Genomic DNA, 22527 nt, shown 5'->3' with positions numbered 1-22527 from the left:
GATTAATCGTGATTAATCACAGCTACCCTGTGATCTATACATCTTCCGCCGCAAACTAAAAAAACATCTCTTCCTAGTTTAAACTAAAATATTTTGTAGCACTTAAATGGCACTTACTTATTGCACTTTTTAGTTTGGCTTTCTTGAAGAAAATTGTACTTTCTTGATTCTTGTTGTTCTGGGTTTGTACCCTCATTGTTGAATGCACTTATTGTAAGTGGCTTTGGATAAAAGTGTCAGCTAAATGTAATGTAATGTAATGATTAATCTGATTAAAATTTGTTATTGTTTGACAGCCCTAGTTATTTTATATAAGTAATAGTTTTTACATGAACTATAAATTATCATTCACAATAATCTGCACATGTAAGCAGCATAAGATCCAGGAGCCTGCATCATTGTTGGATGATGGATTATTTATTATGTCACTAGTTTTGTGCAAAGAAATGACAAAGTGAATGAAAATATACAAGTAAGGAAAAAACACAGAGGTTTGGTCAAATTCCATACTTTGTTGATTTGTGAGGTAAAAAAATTGCAGCAAACTGGAGTAATTACAAAAGTTATTGTACTGTTACAGTTTCTCAAAGATTAAGACAAATTCTGACAGTGTCAGAAATTTATGATGACAATCCCATAATGTGCTGGTACAATATTTGTGTATTAGCCAAGCATTAGGGGATACAGCATGAAAGTTGTGTTGGGCATTGTTTTTCTCATGAATTTTGTAAATATAGTTATTTTGTTGATGTGCTGTTTTTTTCATTCCAGCTTGTTATTTTAATTGGTTCATGGAGGAGTTTGAGCTGCTGCTTTGGATTATTTTTATTGTTGTATAAATTATTTTCTTGTTGTATAAATTAGCCTCTATTAACTTTCTGAACTGACCCCAGGACATTTACATCTGGAACCTGTTGAATGTTTAATTGAATTTATTCTTTCTTCTTTCTAAGCAGCGTTATCTGTATCAGTGACTGCCATAAATCAACAAGTAGAATATTTTCACTGTGATGCGCAACGTTTATGAATGTTTTAAATTAGCCACCGACTGGTCAGTCTGACTGTGATAGATGATCAGTGTTTGTGAGACAGAGAGTGACACCTGGGCAAAGATCGCTGCACACAATAGTACAGCACAAAACCCCAGTTTAGAGGCCTTAAGTTTACTAACAGAAGTGCAAAAATGTTTTGGTAATGACTTAAATTGCCATTATGGCTGGCTGTCACAGGCTATGTAAATAATGGGACACATGAAACACCTCTTGATTTCTAATCATGCTCTGTGTGCATGTAAGCAAACACAAAGTGAAAATAACTTATTAACTTCAGAGTGGACAAAAGGCCAAACAGCAAACAGAGCTATCTTGAAATCCAATATCACTATACCTATCCAAAGATTAATAAATCAAATTGCAATAACTAAATGTCCTAACTAACAGGAGAAAATGTGGTGAAAATAAACTGGCAGTCCATTCCTACTGTCTGACAAATAATAAATCTAAAGCTTGCTGGTTCACATAACAAAGGAGATTATGTTGCAGTTTGAGAGAGGAGGAGGACGTGAGTCCCCTTGCAGCTCCACCGTGCTGTCTTTAGTCTTCTGATATGGAATGGTGGACCCATCAGCTGCAAGGCCTCTTTGTAGTCCACCAATCACAGCCTCATTCTGGCGCAGACATGTTTGCATTCATTACACTCAACATGCAGGCCAACTTGCACCATGAGAGAAAAAACACACATTGTGTGTGTGTATATATGTATGTATATATATATATATATATATATATATATGTATATGTGTGTATATGTATATGTGTGTGTATATATATATATATGTATATGTGTGTGTGTATATATATGTATATGTGTCTATATATATATATGTATATGTGTGTGTATATATATGTATATGTGTGTATGTATATATATATATATATATGTATATGTATATGTATATATATATATATATATGTATATGTATATGTGTGTATATATATGTATATGTGTGTATATATATAAGAACTGCAGCCAGGACGTCACCAGTTTTAGTCATCCGTACTGATCACATTTCAGACACCATTAACTATAATGTTGATTCTTCTTTGATCACAAAGTCAATAATGGTCTCTGCGGCTCAATACTGGCTCCAAATTACTGGGTATTATAACTTCAGGTTAGCTTGGCTTGAATCACAAAATGTTCTCCATTCAGGTTTTTTTTCAAAGTTAGTATTCTCTGTCCTTTTGTAATCACAGCCTGTGTTGATAGTTTCCTATAGATTTCCTTGTCCTGGGTTTATTGAGGTGGGTGTATCTGTATCTGTCAGCGTTTAACAGTCCATACAGAAATACATAAAGGAATGCTAGCTCTGGGCCAGTGCGCAGAGACTCATCATCACAGAGAAGGAGAAGAGTTGAACAAAGGGAGAGGAGTAGAGTGGAGAGGTGACAATAGTAGTTTATCTAGCTTGGCAAGTCAGTTAAGAATAAAGTCTTATTTGTAATGATGGCCCTGAAAACCAGGTACCGCCAGGGGGAAGAAAATGTGATGAAAATTAATGAGGAAACATCAAGCATAACTGAGAGAAAAATGGAGCATAATATTTTTATGGTGCATGAAATGGAGCAGTAGGGTAACAAAACAGAGAAAGAGAGAGGCAAGCCATTATTCAGTGTTGATTTTCTTATCAGAGACACATCTCCAATTCTAATTTAAAATATAACATACTCAGTCTCCCTTTTTTCGTGTTTGGTCTTTTTTTTTCATTTGGTTCAGGTGCAATCAAATTGGATATTCATAGCCCATTTTCACAATAACAATTTGACTCATAGGGCAGGTGTGACACCCTCCAGCCTTAACCCTCAACAAGAGTGAGGAAAAACTACCCCCCAAAAAATGCAAAAAAAGGTAGAAACCTGAAACCTCAGAGAGAGCCGTATGTGATGATCCCTCTACCAGGACAGACAAAAGTGCAACGCCAGTGAGTAGTAAATAACAATATTTACAACATTCATGAGAAAGGATGGTGTCCAACAGAAATGGAGAGGTGTATCAATGTTCTAAGTAATTATACCTAAAAAAAAAGTCAGACAAAGATGAAGGGGGCAGTAATGATAGAGTTATTGCCAATAGTGGTAGGATATGTTAGGTGGCATATTGTATATCTAAGCAATCTAGTTGTCATCATATGTGTCCATTGCGTGTGAGAAGCGCAATCAACCCCCCACTTGCTCGTGGTGAATCCTATACAGCAGGGGTCGGCAACCTTTTTGACAATAAGTGCCAATGTGACATTTTCTTGTTAATTAGTGTGCCATATCAAAAATTGTTTATATTAAGTTTTATTATTGAACCACATTAATATTTCCAACAGACATGTCATTTTATTCCATCCATATTGGCTATATATAGAACAACACTTTAAAGAAACATGTTTATCTCATTATGATTGCAATAATAAGTTTGTCATTAACCCCACCAACCACAATCATATTCAGAATTGTGAAAGCTTGCTTCAGTCGCATGGTTTTTGGCAGTGGCAAAGACTTTGAGAGAGTTGGCTTGCTTCCCATACCTGAACGTTTGATTGATTCTCCCTTGTCTGCCTGATCTTTGAAACTTCTTTCGTACCTTGTTTCAAAGTGGCGCTTAACACTGGACGTTCGGCAAACAACATTTTCAAAACATAGCGTGCACACAGCACGGTCTTTATGAAAAACAAAGCCATAGTCTTCTGCCCATGAGGGCTGAAATGCCCGTGTCTTCGTTTTTTTAGCTAGCGGGCATGCCATCACCAATACACCTGAACGGCTGCACTTCACGGAGATTCATGTGGGAAAATGCGAGCAGCGCCGGCTGGGAGGCTTCTTCTTCTTCTTATTATTATTTAATGGCGATTGGCATCCAGCCTATGGCGCATTACTGGCACCTAGTGGCTGGGAGGTGTTAACATCAATCAAGCTAAATAATACAGGCTGCGTGACGGCAAAACCTTTGAACATTTCTTTAATAAGAAATCGCCTGTGTGCCAATGATTATGGCGCCGCGTGCCAATGATGGCTCGCGTGCCTTAGGTTGCTGACCCCTGCTATAGAGGATCCCCTGCTGTTTTTTTTCAGATTGACTTCTGCATCTGCAGAAACTCCAGAGGCTCTCACTTGGTCATGTGCCTTCACATGTGCACCTCCTCCGCACACATACACCTCCTCTGCAGAAACTCTTGAGAATCTCCCGAGTTCAGTGAATGTCTGAAAGCAGCTTCAGTGGTGGAGCCCAACAATCTACACTAGTCAAGTCTGGAGGTAACAAAGACACAGACAGAGACAGGACTTTCCTGATTTTTGCAATCTTACGTTGACGAAAAAGGCAGTCCTTGAAATGTGTTTGTGAATCCCAGCACAAATTAGGATGAAAGATAACTCCCAGGTCCCTGGTACTTTTAACTGGAAGCAAGGGCGATGTCATGTCGTGTTCTTTTGTCCCGAGATATGAGAAGAGCCGGTCTCGGTTTGGTTCAACAAGTATTTATTCAGAAGCAATGAAAAGGTACAGCATAGCTATGTGCACATAGCTATGGGCACTCAATACACAGCCTCGGCTTTCTAGTAGCACGGGGTAGTCAAGAGTCGCGCCGAACGGACGACGGGTACAGTACTTATAATAGTAGGTATAACTTCATTGGTCAATAACGAGGGGGAGTCACCGTGGCTTAGCCCTGGCTCTCCCTTGCTGGTGCACAGGCTGGTCCCATCCTCTTGGCCCTGGAATCCGCCAATGATGAGGAGCCGCTCCCAGGTTCGCCCCTCCTTTGACAGTAGCTGGGCAAATCTTCACATTCTGACAGTGTTTGGTTTTGTGTTTTACAAACAAGCATTGACCCGGCTGAAGCCTTGTGGGTCTTCAGTAGTTTTGCAGATACAGTGTTGTTGTTCATTGGAGTGAGAAACATTGTGTTCCTGCTTTATGTTCTGTGTGCGTAAGCATGCGTATTCATCAGACAAGACAACGCCTTTCCTATCTGCCCTTCAGACCCTGGGGCAGCTGCTTGATTTCTTTCTAAGGCATAGGTCACAGTGTCTTAATGAGCACAGTGCAGTTCATGTATGTGTGATGTTGAATAAAGCTAATGGAATACTGTAATATATATATATATATATATAAAGGTTAGGTATGAGAACAAGTTTAAGTACAGTGTATTGTATGCAGTCATCCAAAGTAGCTATATCGTGAGATAATGCACCTCTGAGGTGTCTAGGTCCAATTACTACAACTTCTGTTTCGTCTGAGTTTAATAAGAGCAAATTGCATCCAGGTTTTTATGTCCCTAAACATATTTGCTGAGTTGAGTTTGCTGATGAGTTTCTTATGGTTTCATAGATAAGTATAAATGAGTATCGTCTGCATAGCAATGAACATTTACATTGTTTCCTAATAATGTTTACCACTGGAAACATATATAAGGTAAATCAAATTGGGCTTAGCACAGAATCCTGAGGAAACGTGATTATCTTTGGTGCACACAGATGACTCTAATTTGTACAAGTTTGAATCAATCTGATATAAATGATTTAAACCAGCTTTGGGAAGATCCTTTAATGTCAATTAACTGTTCCAGTCTCTGTAGTAGGATGTGATGACCAATAGTATCAAATACTGCACTAAGATCTAAAAGATAAGGACAGAAACAAACCCTTACCCTATCTGAAGCAAAAGCTGTCTCTATGCTGTGATGGGCTGAGATGGCCTTCTTAAACATTTTAAAACAAAAATTTCCTTTTCCTTTTTAGTTTACATAGTTTGCTTTTATTCACATGTGTTGGAATGATACCAAGGAGCTAATTTCCTATGTTTTACAAGCTTTTTATGGATGTGCTATAGAGTCTAGTGTTACTCTTAGTAAAGCTGCTGTGTTATCGACGGAATGATTGATCTCCTTGAAATTAAGGTTTTTTAAGGAGTCCTCTGTGATACTGAGGCATGGTATTGAGTGAAATGTCAATAATTTTCTTTAAATTTAGCTACAGCATTAAAAGATAGACATCTAGAAAAGGAGTTTTTATGCCTCCGCGACAGCCAGTGACCGGGGGCATTATTTTTTTCGGGTTGTGCGTCCATCCATTGTCGTGAACGCAAAATCTCAAGAGTACCTTGAGTAAATTTCTTCAAATTTGGAACAAATATTCAGTCACAAAGCACATTTTTTGCCTTGTGAACGTGATATCTCTGGAACGCTGTCAAGGAATCATTTCATATTTGGCATGAACATTGACTTGGAGTCAACGATTTTATTTTGTTAGCCAAAGATCAAGTTCATGGTGGCCTCATGAAGTATGTGTTTGTTTTTCTTGAGTGTGATATCTTAAGATCAGCTTGAGGGAATGTCTTCAAATTTAGTACAAACATTTCCATCTTTTGGTTGAAGGTCAAAAGGGCAAGGTCACAGTGACCTCATATTCCTATGAATGTGATGTATCAAGAGTGCATTACATCTGGCACATTTCTCTTGGACTTATAAATAGCCTGATTAGAATTTGGTGGTCAATGGACAAAGGTCACTGTGACCTCTCAAACACACTTTTGAATATCCCAGGAACATCTCAAGGGAACTTTTTCAAATTTGGCACACATGATCACTTTGACTCACTGATTACATTTTGGTGGTCGAAGGTCAGGGTCAGGGTGCCCTCAAAAAACATGTTTTTGGCCTCTTGAATGTGATATCTAAAGACTGCTTTAGGGGATTACTTCAACTTTTGTCAGTTGTCACTTGGACTCAAAGAGCAGAGTGAAGGATCTGTGTGTTGAGGTAGTCCAGGGTGGTGTCAGGGCTAGTGAGTATTGATCTGTCTGATGGCTGTTGGATAGAAGCAGTTCCTTAGTCTGGACATCCAAAATTATACACTTCTGTACCTTCTGCCAGAGGGCAGAGGTGTTAACAGTCCTTGTTGGGGGTGGGTGGAGTCCTTAACAATGGAGCAGGCTCTTCTTTGGACTCTGCAGTAGAATATCTCCTGCAGAGAGGGTAGTGATTACATTACATGCCATTTGGCGGACGCTTTTATCCAAAGCAACTTATAGTTAGTATATTCAACATCTAGTGATGTCCTGATGATCCTCTCTGCAGGCGCTTGCGGCCTATTGCAGTGGTGCTCTCATACCACGCAGTGATGCAGCCGAATGCAATTTCCCCAGCCTCCTCAGGAAGTACAGCCGCTGTTGTGCTTTCTTGACCAGCTGGGTGATGATACGTGTCCAGGTGAGGTCATCACTGATGTAGATGCCCAGGAATTTGAAGCTGCTCACCCTCTCTACCTCAAGCCCACAGAGGAACACTCAATCAGAAGGCGACACAGGTTCTAATCCAGGCTCTGGTCATCTCACGCCTAGACTTCTGAAACTCCCTCCTGGCTGGTCTACCTGCTAGTGCTATCAGAACTCTGCAGCTCATCCAGAATGCAGCAGCTCAACTGGTCTTCAGCCTACCTAAATTCACTCAGACTACTCTGCTCCTTCGCTCCCTTCACTGGTTACCAGTGGCTGCCCGCATCCGTTTCAAGACACTAGTACTTGTGTACCGTGCTGTGAACGGATCGGTCCCAGTCTACATCAAGGACATGGTCAAACCTTACACCACAGGAGGTCCACTCCGCTCTGCATCTGCCAATCAGCTTGCTGCTCCCTCACTGTGAGGGACACCTAGCCACTAGGTGACAAAAAATCAAGACTGTTTGCTGTCCTGGCTCCTAAATGGTGGAATGAGCTCCCAATTGACATCAGGACAGCAGAAAGTCTACACATCTTCCGCCGCAGACTAAAGACACATCTCTTCCAATTACACCTTGGTTAAGAAGATGATGTCTAATAAACCACCGACAACTCTGGTGTTTATATATATATATATATATATTAAAAAAATTAAGTTAATATATGCCTTATATGGCACTTAAATGTAGCACTTGTAGTTTGGCTTTTTTTAAGCAAATTGTACTTACTTGATTCTTGTTGTTCTAGGTTTGTACCCTCATGGTTGAATGCACTTATTGTAAGTCACTTTGGACAAAAGCGTCAGCTAAATGAAATGTAATGTAACAGCAGCCGATGAGTTCTCCTGTCCTTTCTCATGTCTCTTTGTTCTCTTAACACCATGTCACAAGACTTGCCACCTCACTTCTATATGCTGTTTCGACGCCGCCAGTAATAAGTCCAATGACTGTGGTGTTGTCATTAAATTCCGGAATGGTGTTGTCCTTGTGAGAGGCGACGCAGTCGTATGTGTACAGTGTGTAGAGCATGGGGCTGAGAACACATCCTTACAGGCTACCAGTGTTGATGTTATATTTCCAATTCTGACCGTGAGGAAATCTGACAGCCAGTCACAGAGTGTGGAGTTGAGTCCGAGGTTTAGCAGTTTGTTAGTGGGGCTTGTAGGGGTCCGAGGTGCCTCTATTAGGGCGGTAGGCATACTGCAAAGGGTCCAGCATCTCAGGTATACTACTCTGAATGTGGGCCAGAACCACTCTCTCAAAACACTTTGTGATGATTAGGGTGAGGGCAACTGGCCTGTTGTCATTCAGACAAGTCACTGGGCTCCTTTTGGGAACTGGGATGATGGTGGTGGTTTTGAAACAGGTGGGGACTGTGGCCTTTGAGAGGGACAGGTTGAAGATGGAGGTGAGAACATCAGCCAGCTCTGTAGCATCCAGGGATGTTATCTGGGCCTGCTGCTTTGCAGGGTTAATTCTGTTGCTGTAAACATGATCCAGGGTGAGCTGTTTTCTACGCGCTGATGACGTCATGGAGTTTACCGAGTGCTGCTGAGGAATTAGCTTGCGGAGGGATGTAAACAGCGGCCCAAAACACAGCATCGAATTCCCTTGGTAGATAGTAGGGTCGGCATTTCAACAACAGTAGCTCCACATCTGGTGAGCAGTGTTTGTGGACAGACTGTAAGTCTCCACACCGCAAGTTGTTGACAAACACACACCACCCTCTTTAGCCTTACCGGAGGCAGAGGTGTGGTCTTCGGTACTTTGGCTGACAGCCAGCTCTCCGTGAAAATAAACAGCAGTCCCTAATTTCCCATTGTGTTGTGATTCTGGCTCTCAGCTCATCAAGTTTGTTCTCTAGTGACCGGAAAAATACAGAGGTGTATTTTTATTTTCTCTCATTCCAGGCTTTAGTTTCCATGGCACAATAGGTTAAGGAAACAAAATACAAGGTCATCAGTAATACAATTATTTAACATAATCTCCAGCAAATAGCTCATTATTTTTTCCCACTTAGCTTTATACAGTCCCTTTATTCTGCATCATAGCAGAGAGCAGAACTGCAGTAGTGAGGTGTTTTAAAAGATTTATGTCTACAGTTGGAAAAAACTATTCAACAAAAGCATAATAATGCCAGAGGTGTCTGTGGTGATGGTAGACTTGTAGACATTGGAATGACACTTTCTTTCCTCTTTTTACTTACCCATAAAAACAAATACACAAACACACCATTGCAAAACCATTGTGGTGTGCTCTCAGATGTCCTGGGGTTATTTTTTTAAAGTGTTAGGAGACTGTGTCCATCTTTATTTCTGTCTTCCTGCTTTCATCCATGCATCAGCCCCCTGAAGCCACCAGGACACATGCTTTACGCCAGTGCCAAACACCTGGCCTGTCACTTCCTACTTCTCACATTTGAACCCAAGAGGTCCTTAAAATAACCACAGAACGTCATACAAACTCTGCTCTGACCTGCTTAAAATATGTTACAAACATCTTTGACTAATCTGCCCCATTTTAAGGCAGGTAAATGTTCAGATAATAGTTATGTGTGCACCCTTTTTATGTTACACAACTGGAACTGATAGTCAGCACTCAAGACATTCTGTATATTTCCTGCATTGGGAGACTTGCTGAAGTTTTAGTTTTTAGAAACTGTGGGTCTGTAATTCCAGTTCATTTCTACACACCCTGAGCTTTTTCATCACTTTTTGTCCTCTTGCTCATGTTAATGCGTCGCAAACATTTAGACTCCATTGTTTTCGCATCACTGGACAGTTTACCTCTACGCTCAAAATATATATTAACGTGTTCTGTGATCTTTGCCATCACGTAAATTGGCTATGAGCAAAGGTCTTCATGCATGAGTTGCGAAAATGCATGAAACATCAATAACCGTATGTAGGCAGAACCATAATAGAGGACTATCTCTCATAATGTTCAAGTAGCTTACACATCCCATTGTTAACAGTTACATTACTTTATTTTTCAGGTATAAAATTTACAGGCAAAGATTCATATGCTATAATTTTGTATTCAAATATCGGGAACCCACAATTGACCTTAGTTATTCTGGATAATTAGATACCTGGTTAGATTGAGGGTGGGTAGGGCTGTCATTCAAATTATGGGATGTCACCATCGCTAATGAAATGCACGAAAAATAATAGCAAAATGCATTTGTTTTCCATGTCCAACAGGTCCAAAGCAAGGCACATAGAGGACTTTGACTGAGGGTGTAAAACAGTACTTTTTCACAGCTGCTTGTCAGGTGGTAGAAGTTGGGATTAATTGCTTCTGAAATTGATTAAATCTCTGTAAATGTCTGCTAATTGCTGCAAAACTAATGACATTTCCTTCAGTTTGTGTATTAATTGGTAAATGTCAGCATGCTAACATTCTAGTTAGATAAGAATGTGGTAAACATGATACCTGCTAAACACCTTCATGTTGGCACTGTCGTGGTGAGCATGCTAGGATGGTGAAATCATTTAGTACAGTACAGAGCTGCTAACACAGTAGCAAGTCTGTTGAGTGTTGTAGAGTGTTGTTCATCTATGCAGCCAGTACACACACTTGAGAGCAGTATTCACATGATAAATGATCCTGGTAAAATAAACAACTTGACACTGGTGAGCTTGTTTAAAGGGTCTGCTTAAAAATTGCCTATATTTATCCCAAATACAAAATCAGCAGTATCCCAAATGCGAAATCAGCCGTTTGAGTTTCCCTCTGCTCCCTGGCTGTGGCCAGCTTCACCCCTCCTCCTTCAGTACAAGTACCAGCACTATTACATTTTTTTCATGATAATGCTATGATTTACCAGCAGATTTTCAATATAAGAAATATGCAGATATGGAGAAGTCAGTAAGGTTGAAATAGTACTGTTCCTGGTAATGGATTTTTTCACTCTTTATTGTGTGTCTTCTATTTGAGGCGTAATCATAATAATGGTTACTTTGTTTGGAAATTGGCTATTTGCACTTCCTGTTTGCAATGTACCCATGGATGTACAGACACTCATCACTGGAATATTTAGAAACTGAAGACGGGCTTGATTCCCAAGGAGCTTAATTTTCTCAGATTTTAGTGCACATAGCTTGTTGATGGATGGTTCTTGTAGAAAATGGAAACCTCTTTAGGCTGCTTTTAGACATGCACTGAACTACGCACATACTCTTTCCACCTGGCCTCCTACTATAAAGTCCGTAAAAATTCAGGATAATTCGATGTTTGAGTGCAGCAGGGGATCCTCTGCTGGATTTACCACAAGGGTACTTCCTGACTGAATAATGCGGAGGATTTAATGCTGTTGTGAACGCATCTGTGCATGTGTGAAAGGCAAACTGCGGGTAAACTCCGTAGCCAATTCTCTGTATTTTACCCGCAGATCATGTCTGAAAATGGCTTAAGTGTAAGTGTATGTTTGACAGTTTGCACTCTAATGCTGTGTTCACACCAAATGCGATGAGATTACATACAAAGTTATCAAAATACCAAAAAGGATGAAGTACGGCATTACACTTCTCAACCTTGAGCTTGTTCAAAGTGGCCTGTTTGTATGCCTGTTCCTCTTTCATTGGGAGGGGAGAGGGTAGGGACACTTTTGAAATTTTACGTTTTCCCATATGTTTTAACAATTTTAGAGCGTGGAGGAATCTGTATTATAATCAAGATAATGGTGCATTTCATTTTCTATTATGCATCATATCCCCTATGTGCATGTGTCAGCTTTGTTTTGTTTGCCAGATGAGTCAATATGGAAATTGAATGCAGTTTGAAGCCCCATCTTTACAAAGTGGATGAAGGATTTTAGTCATGGGATGCAAGTTATCAGAACACAAACTGAGCCAATGTTAGTGGCATTTCAGCTCGCAGCCCCTGAGAGACGTCCTGTATCCAACAAAAGCATTGGAGAAATGCTGAAGTCATGAAGCTGCTTTATTCAGTGTTTTAACTTGATCAGCAGGTCTGTTTGTTTTTGAGAGTGGCAGACCGGTCAGGATAATTCAGCTTCTGAACACTGTAGCAATCTTGACTGGGAAAAGCTGACTGTAATGACAGCACCTCCCATGATCCCACACTACTACACTGTGTCACTAATCTCTGTTTCATGTTAATGTTTTTAAATGAGACACCCAAGATTAATTGGGTAAAACTACTGTGGGCTTGGCAAAAACGCTAATGTTGTTGCACAGTCTTTGTTAAATTCACAAAACATTCAAGTGGCAAAATCAAGATCATTGCATGTATACATATTTTTCAGTAATACCATTTTAAATAGATTTACAAAGAGACATTTCTTGCTAGACAAATGGGGAACTTCTACTATTTGGTAAGTTCTTTGCTACTGTTAGTAGTTGTGCTTTTTTTCTTAATGCTTTTTCTTGTCCCCATCAGGTGGCCAAGGCTGCTGCCCATCTTGAATCCAGACTATGTAGTGAAGAAGATCATCCATGCTGTGCTCACAGACCAAGCGTACCTGCTGCTGCCCAAGACTTTGTACCTCATCACTGCTCTCAAGAGGTTAGTGTCCATCTTTTCTGTTCCTCTCAACACACTGAGTCGCTCACTGTATAGCTACCAAGTCCACACTGCAGTCATTACCCTGGTAATGAATGTGACTGACTGACTACCAACTTTAGTTCAGTTTCTGAATCAATGCTTCCACATTGTTCACACCTGTACTTTAAGTTGTACCAAACTTGTTATCAGATCACCTGAGAGGGATGTTAAAACCAGGTCTCAACAGGGTCTCAGACCCAGCCGGGTTGTGAGCCCTAATTCTTTATGGCTTGTTACCAGCCATTTTGCCATGATCTCATTTAGTCACAATATTCCAAGATGTTTCTAAAGCACGTATCGCCAACAAGTGTTCCCTGGGCCAAAACTTGCACTCCAGCAATAGTATCTGGACCGTCAGATAATTTAATGAAAATATTGAACTGAAACAAACACTTCCGGGCGCTGATCTCCATCTTGGAAGCAACATTCATAGAATCACTTTATCTTAAGCAATATTGCAGACAAAGTAAAAGCGCAAGTCCCTCTCAATTTAAAAATTGTTTTGTAAATTGAGGCCTCTGACATGGCTCTGACATTGAAAGTGATTGTGAAGTATGGAAAATGATAACACAACACAATTTGAAATACAAAAATTAGGGTAAATTAGGCTCCAAAGCATATCAAAGAAGAAGTTAGTTATTCTTAAAATACACATGTATTCACAATATGGAAAAGGTAAAATAGATCATTAAGAGAACTCAGTAGAGCAGTCCACTTAGCTTTCTGTAACACTGCCTCAAATTCCAGATACATTTTAATATTAATTTCATGATTTAGCCTTTGTTAATGTTCTGACCTTTTTAGAACTATCTATTGGCTGGAAAAAAACTGGCCCATAGCCAATCTTATTTGCCAGTCCAAACACGTAGGAGAAACTACGATGGCCTTCAGGTAACAGAAATGTTAAGTCCCTCTTACCTAGTGCTATTGTTAGGTTTGTGTTCTGGGCTGCTGTAGAAACATGAAAGTGCAACATGTTGGACCATCAGCTGTTGATCTTATCGACTTCACACTTAGCAAGTGTATATTCAATGGCCGGAGGAAGTGCAGTGTCAAATTTACTGCAATTCAGACATGTTATAAGTTCAATAATAATAATAATTGAATAAACAGACAAACAGCGCCTTGCAGTGAGTGGGGGTGCAGCTTAACAAAGTTTGCGACTCCAGGGTTTGAGCGGTCGTCCTCTAACCAGAAGGTCGGCAGTTCGATTCCAGTCTTCCCCATTCCGCATGCCGAAGTGTCCTTGGGCAAGATACTGGACCCCAAATGGCCCCTTCTCTGAGAAAAAGTGCTGCACAAAGATGCACTGTATGAATGTGTGTGAATGGGTGAATGTAAAACTGTGACAGTGACAGCATATTGTACAACTGTTTGAAGAGGACTCACTAATGATTAGGAATAATTCTGAAGTAGAAGTCTGTCTGTCTGTCTGTCTTGCATTCAGGTCATTATAAACTTAATTACTTACCTAATTATGAATATTATATTGTATTACTGTTGATTAATACCCCTTAATCCTACACTGGACCTTTAATGTAGAAAACAACTAGTAATGATACATGCCTGTAAATATTCATTTCCCAACAAAAATTATTTAGCATGTGAATAATTATAAAAAAGTTAGGTTGAAAAAAGTTTTGGGTTTTCGATTATAGAACACAAATTCAGTCTTGGTATTCCCACTCCCTGAACTGAAACTCGGCTGAAGGGTATATTCCTCATGAGCCCTGGATGAGCTGTCACTGTAACAAATAGACATAAGTCAGTTTCGAATTCTTGATATTCTAAAACACTTTTTATTGACCCCTAAGTCTTTTGATTTGATCTACAGTTCAGCTTTAACAATTAACTGGTTCCAACAGTATAAGTTGCTGACTAACACTCAGTTGCATATCGTACCAGATCACCGAAGTTACATTGAGCAAGAACAGACGATTTTTACCCATGTACAGCTTAACATTGACTCAGTGATTAGCCTGTACCATGTTTCACAGACAACATGTAGGTGGGGTGAAGTCATTCAATGGCTCTCTCCAAGTGAACTCCAGTTTGGATGCAGCAAACAGGGTGGAGGATGACTCATTCCCACATTTTCCATTCACCAGGGTTCTGAGTTTGCTTTCCCAGGGTTTGGTGTGTTAGCCTTGTAACAACAAGTGGTCTTGTAATGGTTGCATGCCCTGCCCATGAATTCCACTTGCTGCACATGTTGTACGTTTTTTATTGAGCTAGGTCACAGAGGTGCTGATTAAATGCTGAGGTGCATTTTCAGCTCGGACATCAACACTGTGTGGGTGTGGGTGTGGGTGTGGGTGTGGGTGTGGGTGTTTTTTTTATCAGTGTTCCTCAAGCCAGTGTAGTTCATATTCGACAAATCTTGTCAGAGTGTTTGAGTTTGGTCCCTTAACAAATTGAATAATTTTGTGTTTGTGCTGTTCAGGCTCCAACTGTAGCTCATTGTGAAACTTTGTGAGTTATTTGCTGTTAAAATACAACCCTTCCCATAAGAGCACTCGTATAACTGAAGCTGGTGTTACGGCTAACTGATAACACTCTGACAGCGCTTGTAGCTGAATTGCAGTGGGTTGCGGATTGCTTACTTTCAAGTTAAACTTTCTCCTTTTCTCATACACTGTGTGGACTGCATGGATAACTCCATTACTGATGGTTTTAAAATATTCAGTTTCTGCCTGCCAAAGTTTTTTGACCAACAAATACTTTTATAAATGTCTTCATCCACTAACATTCAGTATTATTAGTTTGCCACTCACTATCAGTATCACTGGGGCTGTAATACTCGATGTATAGAAGACCATTTTAATTTGCTATACTGCTTATCTTTGAGGGTTGCAGCGGGAGTGGAGCCTGCTTATATTGGGCGAGAGGTCGGGTACACCCTTGACAGGTCGCCAGTCTGCATGCAAACATCACACAGAAATGCCAGACATTACAGTTCGAACCCAACATTTTCTTTCTGTGAGGAGAAAAACAAACAAACAACACTGTGCCCCCCATATAGAAATTGTATTGTGTACAACATCCTCTAGATGATGTGTGAGGAATTCGATTTTCACTAAACCCAGTGTCAGTGGCAGAACAATGAATCTACCTGTTTTCTCCACTGCCCCAGTACATTAGACAGATACTTGATCTTAATTAATTAAAATCTGCTGCCTGCAGAAAGTCAAATTTGAACACTTTATTTATTTATTTCCTGTCCCTCCGTCATCCTCCTCAGTGTTCTGCAGTGGAAGCTCACCTCCCTCCTCACCTCTTACCTGGGATTGTCAGTGGAAGCAGGCTGTCGAATTCACCTCAGTCTGCACTACAAAATGCACTAACACAGTCAGAAATCAAAACAATACACCAACTAGATGTAAAGCAACTATACTGTCTGGGCACTGCAATTACTGTTAACATTTTATTTAGTGATGAGAAATGGGTCATCACATTGTATCATAGTCTTACTTATTTTGTGGTTGTAAAAGCATAATTTTCCCTGACACCATGCAAAACCTTGTTTTGTTTTGCGTATGCTGGGGGGGTTATTTATCACACTTAAGGCCTTATGTTACTGTTGTTGGCCATCATTCCTATTAGCTATGGTAACATTGTGCATGGTAAGGTAATTACTGAGATCTGGGGAACACAGTTTGTGAAGAAGCCACATTTATTAATTCATCCACAGCAGTTTATATAGGTGAAAGCACTTCATTTGTAAGTACAACTGGATATGAGAGCTCCTCAAATCTCTCTGCAGACATTGAGGCTGTCGCTTAAAATCCACTGCAGCAGGCCGTGGCACAGTCCTGTCTGAGCTTTTGCACAACATTTTGTCCTGAACAGATAATCATGTCTCCCAAACAAAGATGGAAGCAAATGTGTAACTTGCTTACCATAACACGACTATGGCAGTCAAATTATAGCACCGTCCAAAGTTGTAAATTAGAGAAATGAATACGATTATAAGCCAGGAAGGTTGTAGTACAATGGAATGATGATATTTTTCTTGAGGAAATTATATCTCATACGTTCATAGCTGCAGGTGATGTCATCGTGACTAGAGTTACTAGTTTGAAAGGCTGTCTGCTATTTTCCATTCTGCTTTTCCAGTACAACCTAAATAACTTCCAGTCTGTTAAGATTCAAACACTAAAATCTACTTAATTAGTGTGCCTTGTTAATCAGTTGGCTCTGCAAATGCAAACATAGAAAAGTGTTTCACAAAGATTATGTATTTTGTCATTCATTGGAATATTGTAAGATTTATGATTAAAAATCAATTGTCATCTCATCAGCACAGGAGTAAGTCTGAAGCGGTATCCCAGTAAAACAAAATACCACGGTATGAAAATCTGGCTATCGTATCATCTACAGTTGTTTATTACTGCTATTGAAAAATAAAGAAGAGAGAGTCTTACATGCAAGTCCTAGACTGTCTGTCAATCTCTGCACCGAGCCACCACACACCACACTCATGGTGAGGAATTGACAGAAGTGAGACGGATCATTTCCTCCCTGACAGTAGAAAACATGTGACGGCATTTGTCATATTATTTGTTTTTTACAAACCAAACTGTCAGATATTTTGCTGGTGTATGTTGCTCAACAAGGAAATAATAATAATACTAATAATCATAGGAGGAGGTTGTTCCATACCTGTGGAACCCTAACAATGCCCTACCTGCCTCTGTATCTAGTCTTGCCCTGGGTACCCATAGTAACAGATTGTTAAGCAGAATAATAATAATGATAATAATAAGGGGTGAGAGGGTCTGCTAAGTAAATTAGTACAAGGCAATTCAATGATTTAAATTTTTTTTAAAGAGAATGAGTGTAATGTAATGGCTGTGTTTGCACAAGGTGGAGGCAGTTGATTGATTTCTGGAGTAGCTTGGCAAATAGAGAGTTGCAGTAATCTAGATAGCTGGAGACTAAGGCCGAATCCCATTTAACCCCTTCTCCCTACCCCAGGGGTCGGCAACCCGTGGCTCCGGAGCCGCATGCGGCTCTTCATCCCCTCTGCAGTGGCTCCCTGTACAGTGTTGCGTTCAATGAACAGCGTTCGAATCAATTTTCATATGATGAACGTTTACTTAATTACGTTAATTTTTAAAGTCGTCATGTGAAATACCAGAAGCAAGAGAAAATATGTGTATGCTCCCAGACAGAGCACACACACAACCCTGCCAGGATGCATTATTATTAGAGGAGCAGTTAAGTTAAGTAACATTACTTCTATACGCTGATTAAATCAAGTGCATTGTGTATCTTCAAAGAGGGGGGGATGCGACATTATATTATATGAAAGTACGGGATTATCACGCAGAATTTGGTGATTCGCAAGGTATGCTGGGTAATTCTCATAGCTTTGGTTTGAAGTGTGGGTCTGAAAAATCCCAGTTGGACTTGGCCCTCCCCCTTCGTCCCACAAGTATTGGGACAGGTCTTAGAGGTAATTGGTAAGGTGATTGGGCCAAAGGCATTATTGGGAATTTGTGCATTATTGAATGAAAGGAGCGATCTAATCTTGGCAATAATCCTTATTATCAAAGATTTCTTCCAAATTTCTGGCCTAATGGGTGCACTGCAAACCCTGGGAAACTAATGCCAGAAATTCACAATCCCTGTGTGCTTTAGGTCCAACATCATCACTTTAGTTTTGTCTAAATTGGGCATTAAAAAGTTGGGAGACATCCACGACTTTGTGGCAGTGAGAAAAGTTGTCACTGAGGCAAAGGCCGATGGAATTATGGATATGTAAATGTTTGTATTGTCTGCATAAATATTGAAAGAAATGTTAAATTTACGAATAACTTGACTCAGTGGTAAAATGGAAATTTGAAAACAATAAAGGGCCATGAAAAGAACCTTGAGGAACGCTACAGGTAATATTTGCCTGGTTAGAGGACACATTACCAACAGAAACGGAGAAGGTTCCACCACACAGATAAGATTTGAACCAGTCTAATAAAGTCACTTTCACATCCACTTAATTATCAAGCCGATCAAATAAATTAGCTGTGATCAGCTGTATCAAATGCAGCTTAAAGATCGAGCATTAATGCTGCTCGATCAGGTCTGAGCTCGGTAGAAAGTGTACCTGTGCAAGCAGAACTATACGTCTTCAAGAAATTAAAAATCGAAGAAAAGGTTATCGAAATCCTTCTTGGTGAGCTCAAACTGCTGATGAGTTGTGTCATTTGTTCCCTCGTGAACTCCCACTTGGTTTGTGGATGAGGGGAGTGAGCACAACAGCCCAAGGAGCTTACCAAAGATGAAGAGGACTTTGGCTCCGGGGAAGCTATGAGTGACTGCATTGAAGAAGTGTACTTTCCTAATTTGGAATCCTACTATAAGTGTTGCCGGGAGTAGAGGGGGCGAGAAGACACCTGTGGGATCTCATAGCAGGAGAAAGCCCAATCTGCTTCCACACTGTGTGTGGAATCCACAGGATACGGGTAACGAGCAGGTGAGCGATGTGACTATAGACCTGAATGAAGTATTCCCTCCCCGCACAGGGTAGGGAAGAAATCCCTAGTATCTGAGCACAGCCTCTTTCAGGATGCTAAGTGATGTGGGCCGCTGAGTCTGTTTTTTCATTTATCGATGTGTTACACAAGCACTGATATCCATTGGTGGGAGGGGGACAAAAAGTAAATGTCAAATGGTCTGTATTGGTATTGTAATGGACTTTGGTTGCTTTGGTCTGATTTTTCCCTGACCAAAAGCTTCCCTCAATAAGTGAACATTAAACAGATGTGTGGATGCACATGTAGGAAGTCTTTATTTGGTGAGCATTGATATTTTTGTTTCAGACTTCAGCCATAATAAGATTTTGGAACAAACACTTTCCTTCATTATTGATTAATATCTTGAACACATTTCATGTCAATATGTCACATTCCTTTGCATTTTCTTATTAAAGAGAAATTGTGTTTGAGTGTTCGATATAACAATTTTTTGAGATCATCATGTCAGAAAACTCTTCTGTTTCTGTTACTGTTTTCACTCTTTGCTCAACATAGTGAAAAAGCCTGGTTGACACTCTGCCTGCTAACATTGACTCACATTCTCAAGCATCACCACAAATTGATAAATCCCACATTCTGTTTTGAAACGGTTATGGGCACAGTTATGACACAACTGTGTGTAGGCAGTTTTGATAAATGTGGAAACGTGACCTGAAGCCATCGCAACTGGGCTTTTTCTATGACTTGATCATGTGCAGTGACTCACTGAGTGGTGTCAGGGCAGTGCGGAACATTTTCAATTTCACTTCACTTCTAAAAGCATTTCCCTTTAGTCTATTTCTCTTCCCCGAATGCCCTCCATTTGTTTACCTCGTTATCGTTATACACATTTAGTAAAGTGTCTGCTGACTCTCTGCTGTTGTGATCGAGTTCAGGTCCAAGTTCATTTATTTATACAGCCTTTTATCACAAGCAGGGGCTTTAAAGAGGGAAATAAACAATGGAAGGAGCCAAGAAGAGGAAATTAAAATCAGCCTACCCAGATCAAATGAATCACACACAAACACAGGACAAAAAAATGGAAATCTCTACATGAGGGAACAAATGTGAGGAAGCGTGAATAGTCAAAGAGGGATCCCTGAGGCTGTGCACAGAGATGGGGCTGGGCAGAACACTGAAAGTATATGGAAATAAAAATCTAATGTTGAATCGATGTAGAACGTTGTCTGGTACTGGTGGCTGTAAGACAGCAGCATCCATAATTAATGTTAATAGGAGAAGAGAACTCTCTTGGTCTCTCTCTGTTGTCTCTGCCCCTCTCTTCCCCCTCCCCCTCCCCCTCTCTCTTCTCTCTTTCCAGCAACTTCTCCTCTCTTTACCACTTTACTTTGCTCACTTTAACCAGTAGAGGCAAATTGCTGCCTCATTCACCAGCGTGCGGAGAAAATGTTCTTACTCTGTGCACAAAATAAGTGCTTGCACAAAAACGCCACCTCCCTTGCTGCCAACATTGCTGCAACAACATGCTTGTGTAGATACACAACTCTTGATGTATACTGCACAACATCAGGAGAATACGTCCTCTTCTCACTCAGAAGGCGGCGCAGGTTCTGGTCCAGGCTCTTGTCATCTCACGCCTCCACTACTGCAACTCCCTCCTTGCCTGCTAGTGCCATCCATCATCAACTCTAGTGTTTATATTTATAAATGTTTGCTTTTTTGAGGTAAATTATACTTACATGATTCTTGCTGTTCTGGGTTTGTACCCGCATGGTTGAATGCACTTATTTTAAGTCACTTTGGATAAAAGCGTCAGCTAAATGTTATGTAATGTAATTCAAGGTTCCAATTTTGTTCTTACCACCTTGTGTATCATGTTTGTGAATCAGAATTATTCTAAATAGACAGGCGCGTGTCCGCTCTCTCCAATTAGCATACTGCCACGCCTCTATTTAACCATATAAGGACTTTTGGTGTATCATGAAGAGAACGGTGTGCTGAACAGAGAAGTTGATGTTATAAGAGAGAAAAGGTAAAACACAGAAGAATTTCACAACAGCAGAAATTGAAAAAATTGTGTTGGAGGTGGAAGCCACAAAAGACACACTTTTCTGTAGCGTGTCCTCCTGAGTGACAATGTTTAAAAAGATGATCTGCTGCATTAACTGAGGCGGAGAATGTCTCCTGAGGAGAAAAAAATGGTTTGACACCAAAGGTAATGCCAAAATACGAATCGAAGACAAGATAAAAAAAAATAAGGAAACATAAATTAATATTATATTCCTGTTTGTGCACAGCTTCCCTGTCAAACAAATACTGATTGAAAAAAAAACGTAATATCAGGTCAGGAGCCTGGATTTAGTCTCTACCCTCCCTCCCTCCACGTCTCCTGCACAGTGCTCAGCACTAGACTGTTATGTTCGTGTTTTGAAGGATGAGGCTTAGTTTAAGTCCCAATGTAACTTTACACCATTATCACACCGTTATCACACCATGCCTTCAGCAACATACATGTGCATCTTAGTGTCTTACTCTAATGTTTCCTGCGTCTTTAATTACTCCTATTTAACAACTGTTGTCACCTAGTGGATGCAATAGCATCGGATCACAACATAGACCTGTGGACATTTCTCCATTCTTAGATGCGCTGCGATATGGATGCGGACTCCACTGAATAATTAGAACCGCCGCTGCTTCAGGACAGACGCACATTAAAGGTCTGGTCGTCCTGTGTCAGACTCTCTGTCGGAGTCTTTCCTCCTCACCCCCCCTCTGACCTGCGCTCACTTTACACTTTAACAATAAAGACAATCACTGATCACAAGTTATTAGGACACGTACATGACTGACGTTTACTTTGTGTTAGTTTCGATTTGCTCTAGAGTTTATGAGACAAATGTTTATACCTGCTACAGGGTTAAAGTGACCGAAACAATCCGGAGTCATGATTTGACATCATCGATTAATAACTAAATACATGCAGGGCTCCAGACTGCGACCAAATAGTCACATTTTGTGACTATTTTTGGAGGCAGCGCGAGTAAACTTTACAACTACTCGCACCGCTGCCACTTGCAAATATGTTAAAATTATCATTGCTCTCACGTGAAATACCAGGAGCAAGTGAACCATTTTGTGTGTGTGCTCTTCTTCAGACTGAGGGCGGGGTGGAGTCTACACACCCACACACACACACAGGCCCCAGGGCCCCGCCCCCACTC

At 40.3% G+C, this 22527-nt stretch overlaps 1 protein-coding gene across 2 annotated transcripts in view; it reads left to right on the top strand.

Moving 5' to 3' along the window:
* The window catches only part of LOC118117767 (epidermal retinol dehydrogenase 2), a 55810-nt gene that overhangs the window by 17460 nt on the left and 15823 nt on the right, over positions 1-22527 (top strand). For both annotated transcript variants that reach the window (XM_035170306.2, XM_035170307.2), the window contains exon 6: positions 12666-12791. In XM_035170306.2, coding sequence (XP_035026197.1) covers positions 12666-12791 — 126 coding nt within the window. The remainder of the gene's footprint in view (positions 1-12665; positions 12792-22527) is intronic.

This window comes from Hippoglossus stenolepis, chromosome 11 (genome assembly GCF_022539355.2).
Source record: "Hippoglossus stenolepis isolate QCI-W04-F060 chromosome 11, HSTE1.2, whole genome shotgun sequence".
Lineage (NCBI taxonomy): Eukaryota > Metazoa > Chordata > Actinopteri > Pleuronectiformes > Pleuronectidae > Hippoglossus > Hippoglossus stenolepis.
This window is presented reverse-complemented; position numbering and strand designations above follow the sequence as displayed.